This window comes from Protopterus annectens, chromosome 8.part1, assembly GCF_019279795.1.
Source record: "Protopterus annectens isolate FY-2018-M chromosome 8.part1, PAN1.0, whole genome shotgun sequence".
NCBI lineage: Eukaryota > Metazoa > Chordata > Ceratodontiformes > Protopteridae > Protopterus > Protopterus annectens.
Window position 1 is genome coordinate 535,222,783 of NC_056742.1, and position 18,655 is coordinate 535,241,437.

Sequence of the window (18,655 nt, forward strand, 5' to 3'; positions counted from 1 at the left end):
TTAACTCCTTTATATGCACTCTTATGCCTGACACTTTCTGCCAAAGAGTGCGGCACCAATGGTGTATGTAGCCTGAAAACAACTTGCATGTATGTATATTTATTGTTTTTCTATTACATAATCAAAGACGCAATCCTTCAAATGCATCTTGATCGAACTTGAAAGCACGAAACCGCAAAATAGCAAAATGGCATATAAGCGATTTCTTTCCCCAGGACGTTACTTGGCCCTTTTCCTCACTGTAGTGCGATCTCTGAGTTGGCATATTTAAGTGGGGGGGAGGCGGGGGGATGTGACTTTATGTAATGTTTTGAAGTTTTTATTTTTATTTATTTATTTTTTTTGTGGAGCAGTGATTTTTTTCCCCTGGGGAAAAAAATTGCTGTTCTGAGTGTTCGGGATTGTAAGCGTTCGCTTACATGGGGTAAATAAATCAGCATTTGCTGATTTAATATAGACCCTACTTATTTATTTATTTGTTAAATGGAGTAGAACTTTGATCCAGTTGGACCACTTTCAGATTCACCGCGAGGAGCTAAAACAAAGCATAACTTATATGGATGCAGCAAAGAGAATGAATAATTTGCACAAATAGAGCAAGTATTACAAATAAAAGTGCAATGAAACAAACATTGTAGGTAAATATACAATACTTACAGTATGTAGAAATGAGATGAGTGGATAAAGAAAAAGGGGGGAGGTGAGGTGATGGGTGGAAAACTTTTAGTGGAGTTATAGGTAGGGCTGAGAATATAGAAAACAATAGTCCAAGAAACCAAATAACCAATACTTCACTAGGAACCCTGACCAGTCCAAAAACAAACCACCAGGGAGACTCCACAAACACGTTTATTAAGAACCAACACGATGTCCGATAATTGACAAGTTTACCTAGGTTTCGTCTATATTAAAAAGACTTCTTCAGAACTAAAGTCATTCCTATAAAACCAACTCCCTATATACCCCTCCCGAGTTAATTGATTAATTCATTCATAAATTGTTAAATTGTTAAAGAAATATGCACTTCCAAACTCTATATATACACCACAGCATGTATCAGTATATATATATATATATATATATATATATATATATATATATATATATATATACACATACCAGTGTTTTTAAAAACCAATAAGAGCATATTATTAGCATATTAATATGCATATTTCTTTAACAATTTATGAATGAATTAATCAATAAACTCGGGAGGGGTATATAGGGAGTTGGTTTTATAGGAATGACTTTAGTTCTGAAGAAGTCTTTTTAATATAGACGAAACCTAAGTACACTTGTCAATTATCGGACATTGTGTTGGTTCTTAATAAACGTGTTTGTGGAGTCTCCCTGGTGGTTTGTTTTTGGACTGGTCAGGGTTCCTAGTGAAATATAGAAAACAACTAAGTATGTAAGTATGTTGCAGTTTTTCTTCTCCACTTGGTAACTAGCAAGTAAGCATTTTTGTTTTTTCTTAAGCTCTGACATTCCAAACAGCATGTCTGAAACAGCCTATGGGGTAGGGTCTTGTCCCTTTGCAGGTGGGCACTGGTTTCCACCAAGAGGTACAGACTGTTTCACAAAACAAGCACGTCTAACCTTTTTGAGGAGACAGGTGAGCAGGCTCAGCACCATCAGTCCTGTCCCACCTCTGCTGCTCCCCAAGTGCCTGATCCGCTAATCAAACCCAAGTCCAATGGGCATCAGGTCAGTGCATTCCGTCCCTCTTTGCCACAAAGATGGTGAACTTTTCCATTACTTCTTCTGCTGACATCTTCCTCTTTTCTTACTTAAATTCAAAGTAAAAGTCAAAGTAAACTTAATTGTCATTCAGAAATCACACAAGTGCAAAAACTGAACGAAATTCCATGTCTCCGGACTCAATGTACAGACAACATATAGACTATTTTCACAGACATTTACATATATAACACCTAGCTATTACATCACGGACATGTAGGTAGACAGACTAATATTGCACATAATTAGAAATACATTTTAACACTTTTTGAAGTGAACACTTGCTTGCATAAGACTTTAGTACTGCACAGGTACTTGGTAAAGACATTGTACTGATCCTTGTACAGAAAGAGACATTTGAGTATAGCACTGGAACATTATAGTATTGCAATATTGACCTTAGAGCATTGCACTATGGTTAATTTACTAATTTGCAACATGTATTGCACTGAAGAAGAGATATTTTACTGCATTGCTTACTGCCCTGGATGGCCTATAAGTTACAGTCATGGTGAATATTGCATTAAGTACTACATGACACTGGTAACCAGGTTAATACACAATTTGAGACAGTTTCTATTATCCAGTTAATTTAATTTGTTTTGAAGTTAAATAACAGGATTACAACTACTCTTTGCCCTTTTCTAGGAGACCTCTTGTAATTCTGTAACTCTGTTAGATAAAAGGATAATTTACTCTCTTTCATCTAAGTACCTTCACTTAATTTTAAGCAACTCTCAGACATTTCTTCTTATGTTGAGGGCCCAAGACTGTGTTTGTGAGGCAATTTTTTTACCACATTTGTTAATTCACTTTTAAAAATAACTCCAGAACTGATATAACAAGACGGTTAACCTCACAGTCACCGCTATGTTTTGAAAAGTAGCGTGCAGGCTCACTCGAATAAGGCAAAAAAGCTTTTTCTTCCAAAATTAATCAATTTAATGAACTAGTAACACCAACCACAATACTACAGACTAAATTCCATACGTTCATATGTTAAGCGCTTTCATCTGCTTATCGCAGACTTCTTTAGAACAGCTGATTGACACACATTACATTCCTTTTAAAACCTTTTTGGTGCCATTCTGTTCTACATTTCAAGTGCCAGTGCGTAACTTTGAACTATACATAAATAATTAAAAACAATAAATACTTTGTTATGCCTTAAAAAAATACTTAATATCCTAATACTATGACAGATAAAAAACAGTATTAATAAAAACACTAAATTAGTATTACATGAACAATGATATAATTCATTTCATATTTGTATGTCCATAACCTAAAACAATATAAATAAATAACAAGATGGAAACACATCAGGCCAACAAAAGAAAGGGTTTAATAGAAATAAAATCATTTATACCCGGTTCCCTTGTAGAGTCTGTCAGCACCTGCCAAATACTTTCTTTTTTACTTAATAATGTCTTAAAATTACCTCCATATTGGAAGTAAAAACTTAATCAATTATGGCAAAACTGAAACTATGTTGTTCTCCTTTCTTCTCTATATGTCTATATAGAGCATTTTTTGTGTCATGCACCCTGATTCTATAAATATGATCATAAATTCTTTTCTTAAATGGTCTCTCAGTTTTGCCAATATAATAGGCAGGGCATGATGTACAACTAGCCAGATAAATGATATTCTTGCTATCACAGTTCCCCCTTCTAAATTTTATATAAGTCCTATTCCTTCTCTCTCATTAATCAAATAGCACTGATTACATGACCCACATTTAGTAGTAGCTTTACTGAAATTATCTCTCGCTCTTTTTGTATTCCCTAATTGTAACAACCTCTTAATGTTTAAACCCATCTTGTACACAAAACATGTTTTTTCCCCTAGTATTTATTTCATTTCATCAGCAACTATTAAATTCTTCCAGTATTTAAAAACAATATTCATAACTTCGTTCACATACGGTGAATATGTTAATGTACAGACTCTGTTAATTGGTACATTTTCTAACTTTCCATTTTTCTGTCTACTAATCTCCTGACATATTTCTAATATAGGGGGGTACTTATTTCCCCATTCCTTAATGACAAATTGTGGAACATCCTTCAACAACCCCTCCAGGTAACCTCTATTGATAAACATAGATGTTATGAATTAAATTTCCTTAATCATAACTTCATATTTGGAGGACATTCTGGCTGCTCTTACGCATTGACCCTTAAAATTTTTTTTTTAACATATATCTTGGGTGATGGCTTGGAAATTCCATATACCCATTCGAAAATGTTTTCTTCCTATATATCTCTGATTGGAATCCTATATCAGTGTGTTTTATGTAAGTATCTAGATATGGAATCCCTTCATGACTGACACTATATGTAAACTTTAAAAAATACTTGTATTATTCAAATAGTCTATAAATTATCAATCATTTCCACCGGCCCTCTCCATAGGACAAACATAACATCCAGAAACATCGTATAATAAGAAATGTATTCAAAATATTTGCTGCTAAATAAAAAATGTATTTTCCCACGCTAACATAACCATATTAGCAAATATTGGAGCACATGATGCCCCCATAGCTACACCCCTTTTTTGTTTAAAATATTCACCTTCATAATATATAAAGTTATTATTCAATATTATCCCCATCATGTCTGTGATGAGATTGATTCGATCCCATGTCATATCTGACTATTTTCTAAGACTGTTACAAAAATCATCAAGTCCCTGATCTTTAGGGATACATGAACATAAGTCCACTACATCAATAGTTATATATGTTAATTTTTCTTTCCATTTGTCAGGAGTGAGTTGGGCAAGAAATATCCAAGAATCCTTGATAAGATGAGGAATGTTCCTGTAAATTGGTTTAACCCATCTATCACCACACCTATATTGAATGTTTTAGACTTACTTCCAGAAATGATTGGGTGAAAAGGGGGTGTGTTTCTATCCTTATGTACCTTGGGTATGCCTACAATGGCAGCTAGAGTGGGATGTTCTACTTTCATAAATTTCTGTTATTCTTTGATCAAATAAATATTCATCTAAGGCTAAATCTATTTTTCTATAACTTATATTTATTTCATTAATGGAAGTAATTTCATAATTTCCTGAATCAATTAACATTTTCTGCATTTCTTTGACATAATCAAGTGTATTGTATAGTACTATCCCCCTCCCTTGTCAGGTTTCATTACTCTAATATTTTTGTTATTCATGAGTTCCACCAGGCATTCTCTTTCTTTTATAGTTAGATTGTCCACTGCCTGTTGTTTATTAATATTCTGATTGTAACTATAAATATCAGCACACACTAATTCTTCAAAGTTTTCTACTTTTTTGTTGGGGGGGGGGTATAAACGTGCTTTTTTTCTTTAACTTATTTCTTTCCATTATAACTTCATCATTTTTACTTTTGTTGTTGAACATTAGAACTAAATTTAATCTTCTACAATACATTTTCACATCAATAATTGTGTCTACTAAATTAAACTTTGCAGTAGGTATATATTTCATTCCTTTAATAAATTTGTTTGTGTCTTTCGGCTTTTCCCGGTTAGGGGTTGCCACAGCGGAACTCCGGTCCGCTAATGATTGGTAGTGGATTTTTACGTACTGGGTTACCAGCCCTGACGCACAACCTTCAACGAAGGCACACCCCATTCACGTATGCCTCCACACAGAAGACGCTCTAGCTGAGAATCGAACGAGACAACGTCTTGCTATGAGGCGACAATGCTACCGCAGCACCACCACCGCAGTCATTCCTTTAATAAATAATGTCCCTAATTCATCCTTTATACAATGGTTGGTGTAATTATACACTGTCATGTCATTAAAATGATGAATTATTTTTTCATTTTCTTCCTTGTCTGAATTTTCCACATAACCTTGTCTATTATAAGAATCAGTTGAATTATTATGTACCTTCAAATTTTGTACATTGCTAATCTCTAATACTGCCTGTACCGATTCCCCTGATGAAGATTTTGTTTGACAGCTGGGGTAAAATATCGACCCCCCCTGAAAATTCGTATGATTGTCTTTGTGGGTCACTGCATGATCCTCCCATCTATTATTCTTACTACGTTTATGTTCATTACTCCATAAATAAGCTCTATTCTCTTTATATTGTTCAACATCACGATGTAACTTTTTGTTTTTCCTTTCATATAACTTCTCTGCACTACTTTCTGCATATTTAAACTGCTTGTCATACAACACACGCCATTGTGAAAATAACACATCAGACACTATTTCATTGTTCAATTCTTCTACTTCCATCACAATTTTACTTAGTTTTTCATCATTCTTTTTAATCAATAAATTGATACAACTTATCCCATATGAATTAAACACAGTATTGAATTCGGCCTTAGTATCGTTATCTAAATTTATACCCATGGGTCCCATATGAATTAAACACAGTATTGAATTCGGCCTTAGTATCATTATCTAAATTTATACCCACGGGTACCTTAAAAAATCTTAGACCCATCGCTACTATACCCATGGATATACATTTTGTTAAATATGCATTGTCTACTTTAATAGTTTTTGCCACCAGCAATAATTTACTCAGTTCGAATATAATTTCTTTTAAAGTTCCATTTTTATGCTTATTTTCATATTTGCCATAAGAAACTGAGATCTTTTATCAGTCATTTTAAATTCAACATTACTTGTTAAAAAGTTGTCCAATCTCATATGTCCATTGTCATTTCTATTTATCATGTCATTAGTAAACCTCAGACTAGATGAATTGTGTACAGTACCTTTAGACGTGAAAATGTTCGATTTAGTCGTTGCTGCATACGTTTTTCCAGGTAACGGTCTTTTTGGGCGAGCACCGGTCCGCTCACTGTCATCCTCATTATGAAATAAAGAAAAATCAAATGTAAACTCATGTTCTGAGGTCACACTGGCGTTGTCCTTTCCATTGCTTGTGTTAAGTAATATATTGGATGTTACTTGGCTCCCCAAACCAGGTTCTCCTTGTCAGTTAGGAAAAGACATTTGGGAAGACACCTTACCATCAGTACTCAAAATTTCTTTCCGTTCAACCACTTCATTTCTCGCAATGCTGCCTGTACATTGTAGTCGACCCACTACCTCTATCAAAGTAGAGAACGAACTTCGGACTTTAGTGAAACAAACTCTTCCTTATTCAATGAAGTTTCAGCCACCTCGCTTACTTTCTCCATAGCTCACTGACAACGTAAAAGTCTATAATGAACAACTCCAGAACTGATATAACAAGACGGTTAACCTCACCATCACCGCTATGTTTTGAAAAGTAGAGTGCAGGCTCACTCGAATAAGGCAAAAAAGCTTTTTCTTCCAAAATTAATCAATTTAATGAACTCATAACACCAACCACAATACTACAGACTAAATTCCATACGTTCATATGTTAAGCGCTTTCATCTGCTTATCGCAGACTTCTTCAGAACAGCTGATTGACACACATCACATTCCTTTTAAAACCTTTTTGGCGCCATTCTGTTCTACATTTAAAGTGCCAGTGCGTAACTTTGAACTATACATAAATAATTAAAAACAATAAATACTTTGTTATGCCTTGAAAATTACTTAATATCCTAATACTATGACAGATAAAAAACAATATTAATAAAAACACTAAATCAGTATTACATGAACAATGATATAATTCATAATTCATTTCATATTTGTATGTCCATGACCTAAAACAATATAAATAAATAACAAGATGGTAAAACACATCAGGCTAACAAAAGAAAGGGTTTAATAGAAATAAAATAATTTATACCCGGTTCCCTTGTAGAATCTGTCAGCACCTGCCAAATACTTTCTTTTTTACTTAATAATGTCTTAAAATTACCTCCTCTATTGGAAGTAAAAACTTGATCAATTATGGCAAAACTGAAACTATGTTGTTCTCCTTTCTTCTCTATATGTCTATATAGAGCATTTTGTGTATCATGCACCCTGATTTTACAAATGTTGTTGTTGTGTTTTTCATTTTTTCCCAGTTAGGGGTCGCAACAGCAGAACTCCGGTCCGCTAATGATTGGTAGTTGATTTTTACGTGCCGAGTTACCAGCCCTGACGCACAACCTTCAACGAAGGTACGCCCATTCACACGTCTCCACGCAGAAGACGCTCTAGCTGAGAATCGAACCAGAGAGCGTCTTACTGTGAGGCGACAATGCTACCGCAGCACCACTACCGCGGGTACCCTGATTCCATAAATATGATCATAAATTCTTTTCTTAAATGGTCTCTCAGTTTTGCTAATATAATAGGCAGGGCATGATGTACAATTAGCTAGATAAATGATAGTCTTGCTATTACAGTTCCCCCTTCTAAATTTTATATAAGTACTATTTAAATTTTGCAGTTTTATTCCTTCTCTCTCATTAATAAAATAACACTGATTACATGACCCACATTTAGTAGTAGCTTTACTGAAATTATCTCTCTCTCTTTTTGTATTCCCTAATTGTAACAACCTCTTAATGTTTAAACCCATCTTGTACACAAAACATGTTTTTCCCCCTAGTATTTCTTTCATTTCATCAGCAACTATTAAATTCTTCCAGTATTTAAAAACAATATTCATAACTTCGTTCACGTACGGTGAATATGTTAATGTACAGACTCTGTTAATTGGTACATTTTCTCGTCGTCGTCTTTCGGCTTTTTCCCGGTTAGGGGTCGCCACAGCGGAACTCCGGTCCGCTAATGATTGGTAGTTGGTTTTTACATGCCAAGTTACCAGCCCTGACGCACAACCTTCAATGAAGGTATGCCCATTCACGCATGTCTACACGCAGAAGACGCTCTAGCTGAGAATCGAACCGGACAGCGTCTTACTGTGAGGCAACAACGCTACCGCAGCACCACCACCGTGGGTCTAATTGGTACATTTTTTAACTTTCTATTTTTCTGTCTACTAATCTCTTGACCTATTCCTAATATAGGGGGGTACTTATTTCCCCATTCCTTAACGACAAATTGTGAAACATCCTTCAACAACCCCTCCGGGTAACCTCTATTCTTAAAAAATAATACATATTTTGTGATAAATTTTTCCAAGAAGCATCAGCAGTGAAACAGAAAGCTGGATGAAATTTCAGCAAACAGCAGCTATGAAAAGGCCTAATGACTGATATTGCACTTATGGAAAGAACAGCCGAATGACTAATAGTTTCAAAGTGCATGAAGAATTGCAGCAGGTACATACCAATGTTGCTTATATGGCAGCCTTGCACTCCTGCACATCAGTACTAACAGACAGACAGACATGCCATTTAACATGCGTGGGGGGAGGGGTCAGCACATCAGTACTAACAATGAGACACGCCGTTCAACCTTCACCGGGGGGGGGGGGGTGTAACTGGTGTATGGTCACCAGTGAATAAATCCACATGTTATGATATACTGTTGCACACACCCTCCTTGAAGAAACACATACTCTTTCCCACAGGATGAGGTCCAAAAGACATCTTAAAAATAAACAAATAAAAACTGTGGATAAAAAAAAATCACAAGACAGGCAAAAGTATGTCATTTTTTTTAAACAAAACACCAAAATACTGGAGACCACAAATAAAAGTAAGGTGTTCTGAAAACTATGTTTCATGGAGTACAGTGAAAATGAATCAGTAAAGTGAATGTCTGCCCTAAGGTGTTCTGAAAACTATGTTTCATGGAGTACAGTGAAAATGAATCAGTAAAGTGAATGTCTGCCCTAAGGTGTTCTGAAAACTATGTTTCATGGAGTACAGTGAAAATGAATCAGTAAAGTGAAGGTCTGCCCTGTCCACCTATGGCCATTCTTTCAAGGATGCTGACAAAGGCAGAATAACCAGGGAAAGAAAAAAACAACCTGAAGATGCCATCTGTAAAGATCTAAGTGGAGCTCTTCTTTGTAAGATGGTACCCATTCAGCAAATGACATATAATTAAGTGAAACAACCTTGGAGAACACTTACACTTTCTGAACTTTATAGGACAGACTGACAGCCAATATTACCAAAAATGTGATCTGTATGGGACACAAATTCAGAGAACTCCGCTGGGGTTTGTGCATGTTACTTTCCTTCATATACATCAGAATTCCAATGTCTGTTTTCATGTGACCCTCACTGCTTTGTTTAAAGTCTTACAAAGCAAGGTGTCACTCAAATGAAGTTTTTTTTTTTCCTTTTAATTTCAGGTAGTTTACATAGCAAATGCTAAGGGTGACTGTTCTCCCTAAAGTACAGTCTAATATTATTCCACTGGGGAAACGCTTCAGGGGCAAGTCATTGCCCATTTCCATCTCCTCAGAAAAGGTGATTTGAACCATCTCTAATGTTTGCTCCACTTGCTAGAGACCTCTGTTTGTAACATGCCAAAAGTCAGTCAACTCAAAAATGAGACTTCAGCAGATTGCAGGCTACTAGGGCAATTCTAAGGATGAGAGGCTAGCAGCAGAGATGGTGAAATGGGCTGAAACAGACAGACACCGGCTAATCCTATGCTCTTCTGTCATATAGTTATATATTTTCACATTCAAACTTGGCAATGGCTTTCTACAGCATACCAAAGTCTCAGAAGACACACAATGGAAGTCCAACCAACAAAGACTTTGAGACTAAGGCAATAAGCAAATGCAATGAAAAAAGTCCAGAGATGGTCCACAAGGAATGTTCTGCTTGGTACCTTAGACCAAAGTCAATCAGCTATTAAGAATGTTGAGCTACTGACTGCCTACTGTCAGGAGCTTCAGTGACCCATTTCACTCCAGTACTCATTACCAAAATATATATACAAAACGTACACAGAAGAAACACCGTTGGCACCAAAAAATACAATAAGTGTCATTATTAATCACATCAGAAAATGAATTAGTGGTTCAACAGCAGACTTTCAAAGGTTTTTTATGTTATTAGTAAAGAAATGTATTCACTTGTTTAGTGTCAAAGGTACTTTCTCTTAACAGTGTCAGGTGCAACTACACCCCAACCTCCAGGTATCACTACCTGTCTGGATGAATCTCAGTAAGCCAGCAAATGCGTCAATTCATGGATAGAAAAACAACTCTAACTGGCCAGTGAAAATATCCCTTAAATCTTAGACAAGTAAAAGTACTAACTTGGCAAAAGGGGCAAATGAAACTGAACACATGAGTAAAGAAGTCAGTGCACGTGATAAGTCCCAGTTCTACCAATGGAATCCTGACTTATGAAAATATTTGTTCTGAGTTTCTTGGAAGCTGAAATTCTCTCTCCTTTCATGGGAGATATAGAGACCTTCTCCATATTCATCAGTTTATTAATGAAATGGTGTAGTTCTGTCTGCAATAACGACTATGCCTGACACAGGGAGAGGCATCTGGATATTGCATACACAATCCAGTGGGAGGGAGGCATGTTCTGTGTAGGTTGCTAACTTTGACTTGTTTGCCACACTTGTATTTGTTGCATTTCTTCTTAAAGACTTAAACTGGCATAAACAGAAAAAATCTGGGCTCAAATTAATGGCAGTGAACTAAGCACTCTAAACAGAGATAAAGAAACAGATGCTCTACTTAACCTTAAATCATCAAATACCCACAGTCTTCACTTTAGGGAAATATTACCTTTGACTTGACTAGTTTTGCCACATTTTCTTTCAGTGTTCCTTCCACGGCTGTTAGCTTGGCAGCAACTGTGTTACTTATTTGGCCTGTGACAGGGTCCAGAGTTTTAGAAATGCCTATTAAAATAAAAAAATGAACACGCTATAAACAAAATGCATACTAAAGCTACAAAGGTGCAAATGTCGCACAAAGATGAATACAAATATATCACCTCTCACAGAGTTACTTTCCTCAAATTCAGTTGGTAACTTATACATTTAATGCTTACGATTACCACCATGAAAATGACACTACGCCTTTTCAAGGAAACTGACTGCAATTTTTAAACAAGCTACTTATACATCTAAAGGAATTAATTACAACTTGTTCAGCCGGTGTAAACTGAAGGAACAGATGTTGACTCTTCGCCTTTCCCACTAACGATATTGTTACGCAATTTTAACATTCTCAAAAATAAACTAACTCATCAACCACTACTTACAATCTTCACTAAGGAGCAGAAAATGTTTCCATTTAAGTCAAGCCTTTCATCTTAGTAATAACGTCAGAACACATTCTCCATATCATCTTAGTAAGAACGTCAGAACACATTCTCCATATCATCTTAGTAATAACGTCAGAACACATTCTCCATATCATCTTAGTAAGAACGTCAGAACACATTCTCCATATCATCTTAGTAATAACGTCCGAACACATTCTCCATATCATCTTAATAATAACGTCAGAACACATTCTCCATATCATCTTAGTAATAACGTCAGAACACATTCTCCATATCATCTTAGTAATAACGTCAGAACACATTCCCCATATCATCTTAGTAAGAACGTCAGAACACATTCTCCATATCATCTTAGTAAGAACGTCAGAACACATTCTCCATATCATCTTAGTAATAACGTCAGAACACATTCTCCATATCATCTTAGTAAGAACGTCAGAACACATTCTCCATATCATCTTAGTAATAACGTCCGAACACATTCTCCATATCATCTTAATAATAACGTCAGAACACATTCTCCATATCATCTTAGTAATAACGTCAGAACACATTCTCCATATCATCTTAGTAATAACGTCAGAACACATTCCCCATATCATCTTAGTAAGAACGTCAGAACACATTCTCCATATCATCTTAGTAAGAACGTCAGAACACATTCTCCATATCATCTTAGTAATAACATCAGAACACATTCCCCATATCATCTTAATAATAACGTCAGAACACATTCTCCATATCATCTTAGTAATAACGTCAGAACACATTCTCCATATCATCTTAGTAATAATGTCAGAACACATTCTCCATAACAACTTAGTAATAACGTCAGAAAGTACAGTTTTGTACCCATCATAAATGTAGATGTTGGGAGTGCTAATACAGCTGCAGTAATCACAGAGGGGTTCTCTGCCGTCAGGCGGGTCCTCGGTCGGCCGAATTCCAAAGTCTAGGTCCGGCGTCGGTTGTTGTCGCTTTCTCTCCTGACGTCAGTGAGGCCGGAGTATATAAGACACAGCCGACGCCATGTTCTTCAGTCTTTCTTGCCCCAGATGTCAGGTGCCCCCAGAAGGAAGGCAATACATAAATTATATATATATATATATATATATATATATATATATATATATATATATACATGCAATGCAATATAATCCAAAATCAGTAGTTGCAAGCAAATAAACCATAGAAGGATAACCCAGTCAGGTTGTATGAAGAGGGGGTTAGGCCCCAGGCCTTTACCAAGTGGGGAAGGAGGGAGGGAAACCTGTACTGCAGCTGTATTAGCACTCGAACATCTACATTTATGGTAGGTACAAAACTGTACTATGTTCATCGTGCATACAGCTGCAGTAATCAAAGATGGGTAGAATCCCAAAGCTACGCACAGGGTGGTAGGTACTAGGTGGAACTGGGATGAGCCAGAATGCCCTGCAACACAGCAGTGGCAAAGCCTGCTCTAGTTTTGGAATATAAAGGCAGGTGGTAGTGTTTTGTGAAGGTATGCACAGAACTCCAAGTGGCTGCCTCCAAAATATCTTTGGTAGGAACTCCTCTGAGGAAGGCTGTAGAGGTAGCTGTGGCCCTGGTGGAGTGGGATCTGATGCCTGTAGGGACAGATTTCCCATGATAGGAATAACAAAACTGTATGCAGTGGCCTATCCACTTTGAAATTGTCTGCTTGGTAACTGGCTTCCCTTGAGCCCCTACAGCATAGGACACAAAAAGTTGTTCTGATTTCCTAAAGGACTTTGTTCTGTCCAAATAATAACGTAGCTGCCTATGGATGTCTAATGAGTGTAGCAGCCTTTCCCCTTTGTTTTGAGGATTGGGGTAAAAGGTAGGTAAGTGTATGGCTTGATTTAAAGCTACCCTGGATACCACTTTAGGCATAAATGACGGGTTGGTACGAAGGGAAACCCTGTCCTGATGGAAGATGAGAAAGGGCTGCACCGCCATGAGGGCCTGTAGTTCCGAAACCCTACGAGCTGAAGTGATGGCCAGAAGGAAGGCTGTTTTTCAGGACAAATATTGCAAATCTGTTGAGGCAGCTGGCTCAAAAGGAGGCAATGTTAATTTCTCTAGAATGTAATTAAGATCTCAGGCTGGTATTGGCTGCTTCCTTGGTGGTCTTATATTCTTAGCCCCTCTGAGGAACTGTCTTAAGAGTGGGTGAGAAAATAAGGGTGGATCCGTGTTGAATTCTGCAGAAATGGCTGAGGCATAGATTTTTATGGAGGAAAATGAGAGTCCACTGTTCAGCAGCTCAGCTAGATACTGTAATACCTGAGGCAAATTCAGTTTTCTAGGGTCCTGGCCTTTTTTCTCATTCCAAGAGCAAAACCGTTTCCATTTTGCGGAGTAAGCCTTTCTAGTAGATGGCCTTCTGGCCTCCAAAACGACATCCTGCACCTCTTTGGAGAGTACGGTCTGTTGTGGTGTTAAGGAATTTTCCATGCAGCGAGATTGAGTGCTTTCAGCTGACTGTGAAGAGTTTTGTAGCTGTGCTGAGTCAGCAGAAGAGGCATTAGAGGTAGGGACCAGGGAGGAGTATGTGTTAGGCTCCTCAGGAGTGGGTACCAGTGTTGCCTTGGCCAATTTGGAGCAATCAGTATCATCTTCGGTCTGTCTGCTCTTGCTTTCAAGAGCACCTTGGGCAGAAGAGGCAGAGGTGGGAAAGCGTAAACTGTCCATGCTGTCCAACTGAATGAAAGGGTGTCCACTCTCCAGGCCTTTGGATGAAAGGTCCTTGAACAAAACTTTTCCAATTGATGATTCCTGTGGGAGGCAAAAAGATCTATGTCTGGCCTCCCCCACGCTTGGATCATCTCTGTAAACACCTGAGGATGCAACTTCCATTCGTGTGGATCTGTCATATTTCTGCTTAGATTGTCTGCCAGCGTGTTTTCCAATCCTGGCAAGTACTGTGCTTGAAGTTCGATTTGCCATTCCAGAACCAAGTTCCAAAGAGTCATGGCTAATCTGCACAAGGGGTATGAATGTGTTCCTCCTTGTTTGTTTATGTACCACATTACTGTGGTGTTGTCTGTTCTTATCAGTAATTGTCCTGGATGTAGGAGGTCCTTGAAAGCTGTAATTGCATTTATTACTGCTAGCATTTCTTTTTGATTGATGTGAAGGTGCTTTTCCTTTTGGGACCATTTGCCCTGAAAGCACCTGTCTGTCATGTGCACCCCCCAGGCGTAATCTGAGGCGTTTGTTGTGATGACTTGATTTGCTTGAGGCTTGCAGAATGGGAGACCTGTGTTTGCTTGACATGCTTGGGCCCACCATCGAATTTCCTTTTGCAAACATGGAATTATTGGTATTATTGTTTCCAAACTGTGGCTGTGTTGAGACCATAGGTTTTTTAGGTACCATTGAAGTTTCCTCATATGCAGCTTTGCACATGGGATTAAAAGAATGCAAGATGCCATGAAGCCCAGAGCCTGCAGGATTTTCCTTGCAGTAAGCCTGGTACATTTTGCTAGTATTTTGAAGTACTGAGTTAGTTGTCCCTGTTTTTCTGGCGTAAGATAGGCCATCTGGGTGTTTGTGTGCAAGTTGGCACCCATTATTTTCTGAGATGGTGTTAGCCTGGATTTCCCTTTGTTGATTGTGTATCCCAGAGAATGCAGTAACCGTGTTACATAAGCCAGATGTTCCAGAAGTATGTGCTTGCTGTCCGCTTGGATCAGGCAGTCGTCCAAATAAGGGTAAATTTGTATCCCTTGAAGTCTGCAGCAGGCAATCACTGATGCCAGGCATTTTGTGAATACTCTGGGGGCAGTAGATAAGCCCAAGGGCAATGCAGAGAATTGATAGTGGATTGAACCTGCAAGAAATCTGAAGTATCTTCTGCAGCTTTGTCTGATTGGGACATGCAGGTATGCCTCCTTGAGGTCCAATGTTACCAGCCAAAACTCCTTGCCCAGCATGGGAAGAAGCTGCTGTAATGTGAGCATCTTGAATTTTGGTACGAGTAAAAATGTGTTTAGGATGGATAAGTCCAAAAATGGGTCTCCAGTTGGTTCCTTTCCTTGGTACCAGAAAAAGTCTGGAATAAAAACCTTGACCTTGTTCGTGAGTAGGTACCTCTTGAATAGCTCTCATGTCTATGAGCTTTGAAATTTGTAGTTGTGCCTCTGCCCTTTGATTGTGTGGCAGGTTTGGCATGCCTCTCATTTTTGGAAGAGTGTGGAATTGAAATTTGTAGCCTCTGTTTATAACGTCCAGGATCCATTTGTCTGTTGTGACAATATGCCAATTTCTTGTAAATAATGCCAGCTTTCCTCCCAAGGGTGCTGCCAGCTGAGACTTGCTTGGCATGGAAATGAGGGAGTCATTGGGTTTGTTTCCTGTATTGTTGTGCACTGTCTTCGCCACCTCTTGGTGCTGGAGTTTGCCATTGCCTGCCTCTATATGATCCTTGTGATTGCCCTCTGCCCCTAGTGCGTCTGTATCTACCTCTTTGGGGCTTGTCAGTGGCTGGAAAGGACCAGTTTTTTGAAGGCCAATTTCTGCTAAAACATGGTGGTTGGACCTGTAGAAAAGCTTTGACAGTTTGCATAGATTTGGCTTTTTCTTCCATTTTCCGTAATATCTCCTCAGCATTAGTACCAAACAGCACATCCTTTTGTAAAGGAGCATCTAGAAGTTTAGCTTTCACATGATCAGGCAAGCTTTGTTCCCTAAGCCAGGCATGTCTACGAATGACTGAACCTGTAGCAGCAGCTCTACTTGAGGCCTCTAGGGCATCATAGCCACATTGTAAGGTGTGTTTACCCACTTGCTCTGCACTATGCATCATATCCTGCAACTCCTTCAAATCTGGTTGTTCAGGTTGAGACATTTTATTCCTTAATTGTGATAACAGGAACTGTTGATATTTAAGCATATGAAACTGACAATTTAAGGCCCTCATGGCTAGGGGTGGCGAGGTATATACCTTTTTCCCCACCTTTCTAAGGACCTTGACTCTCTTACGGCAGGAAGTGGATTCTTAGCAGTAGAGGCCTTCAATCCCTTGGGGCCTTGAGAAATGGCTTCAGGGTCAGCATTATGGCTTTTGTAGAGAACTTGGTGAGAGTTAGGAACTCTGTAGTACCTATCAGGTTTGACTGGTGCAGGAGGCAGGGAATCCGGGTTAAGGCAAGCCTCCGAATAAACATCATCAAGTATGTCCAAGACAGGAGGTATCGCCAGAGGTCTGTGTTGAGGTAACAAAAGAAATTCCCTAAGTCTTTTCTTGGAATCGGAAAAGTCTTGGCCTTCCCAATGGAAGTGTTCCCTCAAAGTGTGCAAGGTTTCCCCAAAGGAAAAATCCTCAGGAGGAGATACAGAAGGAATGGACTGCTCTGCATCCGAATCTTCAAAAGGGGAGTAAGAGTGTTCCTCTACATCAGAATGTTCTGATAAAATTGAGCCCTGATTAGAAGAGGGAGAATCTTCCTCCACTCTGGGTCTCTTGTCTGGAGGGGGCTGGGAACCCCTGATAAGAGTAATTAAATCCTCAGCCATTTTAAGCATCTGCTTTTTAGGCATGGGGCCTGGAGATGGGCCCTGTGCAACAGGCCTCTTGGGATGCCTGGCTGATTTGGATTTAGTAAAGGCCTTAATAGAAAGGGAAGATGAGGGTCTAAAGACACCATGGGTGGAAGTGGACCTGTCCACATTAGGAGGCTCAACACTCACAATGGCTTCGGTGGTTGTAGTCTGGGAAAGGGCTGAGGTACCTGCGGTCTCGGTTACAGAAGACACCGCCAAAGGAGTGTCGTCGGTAGTCAGGGACTGCAAAGGCGTCTCGCTGAGAACCGGACACGTGTAGCCGGTTTTGGCGTGGTGTCGGTGGGGACCGCGGACCTCGCGTGTCGGTCCTTGTCCTTGCGTTTTTTGGACAAAACGGTAGTCGGAGTCTCCAACGACATTTTATAATCAAAGGCTTTACCAAAAAAGTGTTGGGCGAACTCTGCCCGACGCTTAATAGTGCGTTTATTGAAAGTAGCGCAAAAGCGACAGCCCGAGACGTCGTGGTCTGGGCCTAAACAAGGTATGCAGAGGGAATGGAAATCCTTACGCGGTATTTGCTTCCCACAAGAAATACAATTATTAACTTTTTCTGACATCGGTCTGAGGCAAGAAAAGTTTCCCCAACGGGGTACTTAGCTTTAATGAAGACTTCAGTTTCCAATTTTTCGTAATTCAAGAGCTGGCCGACCGGCACTTGCGAACTGCTTCTGCTTCGGGCACCGCGCGGCAAAAAAGACTGAAGAACATGGCGTCGGCTGTGTCTTATATACTCCGGCCTCACTGACGTCAGGAGAGAAAGCGACAACAACCGACGCCGGACCTAGACTTTGGAATTCGGCCGACCGAGGACCCGCCTGACGGCAGAGAACCCATCTGTGATTACTGCAGCTGTATGCACGATGAACATCACATTCTCCATACATAATTTAAAGCTTTAGGATAACCTTCTTTCTGCTATGCACATTGTTACTTTGTTGCTCATTCTTAAAACAATTAAGAGAAAAACTACTGGCCCATCTCTAGTACAAACTCAAATGATGCTGGTTCTGGTTAAGATGGAAATCGAGTTGGCAGGCTGGTGCTAGCAGTCTTCTTTCCTATTTCACTTACTGCATCTTAAGCTGTCCCCTAAAACATAACTTTTACCCTTCTGGCTCCTTTGTATCCTCTGAGTGGATGCACTACATTGCCAAGTACCAAAAAATAAAGTCGTCAAAAAAGAAAAAGTAATTTTAAGTCGATTAAAGAGCCACACAGTCTGGTCCTGAAAGACACTAGTAACAACACTGCTAACA

At 38.8% G+C, this 18,655-nt stretch overlaps 1 protein-coding gene across 1 annotated transcript in view; it reads right to left on the minus strand.

Moving 5' to 3' along the window:
• EDC4 (enhancer of mRNA decapping 4) overlaps window positions 1–18,655 on the minus strand; it is a 2,017,057-nt gene that overhangs the window by 324,443 nt on the left and 1,673,959 nt on the right. Inside the window, exon 23 of the mRNA XM_044082055.1 lies at window positions 11,324–11,439. Coding sequence (XP_043937990.1) covers window positions 11,324–11,439 — 116 coding nt within the window. The remainder of the gene's footprint in view (window positions 1–11,323; window positions 11,440–18,655) is intronic.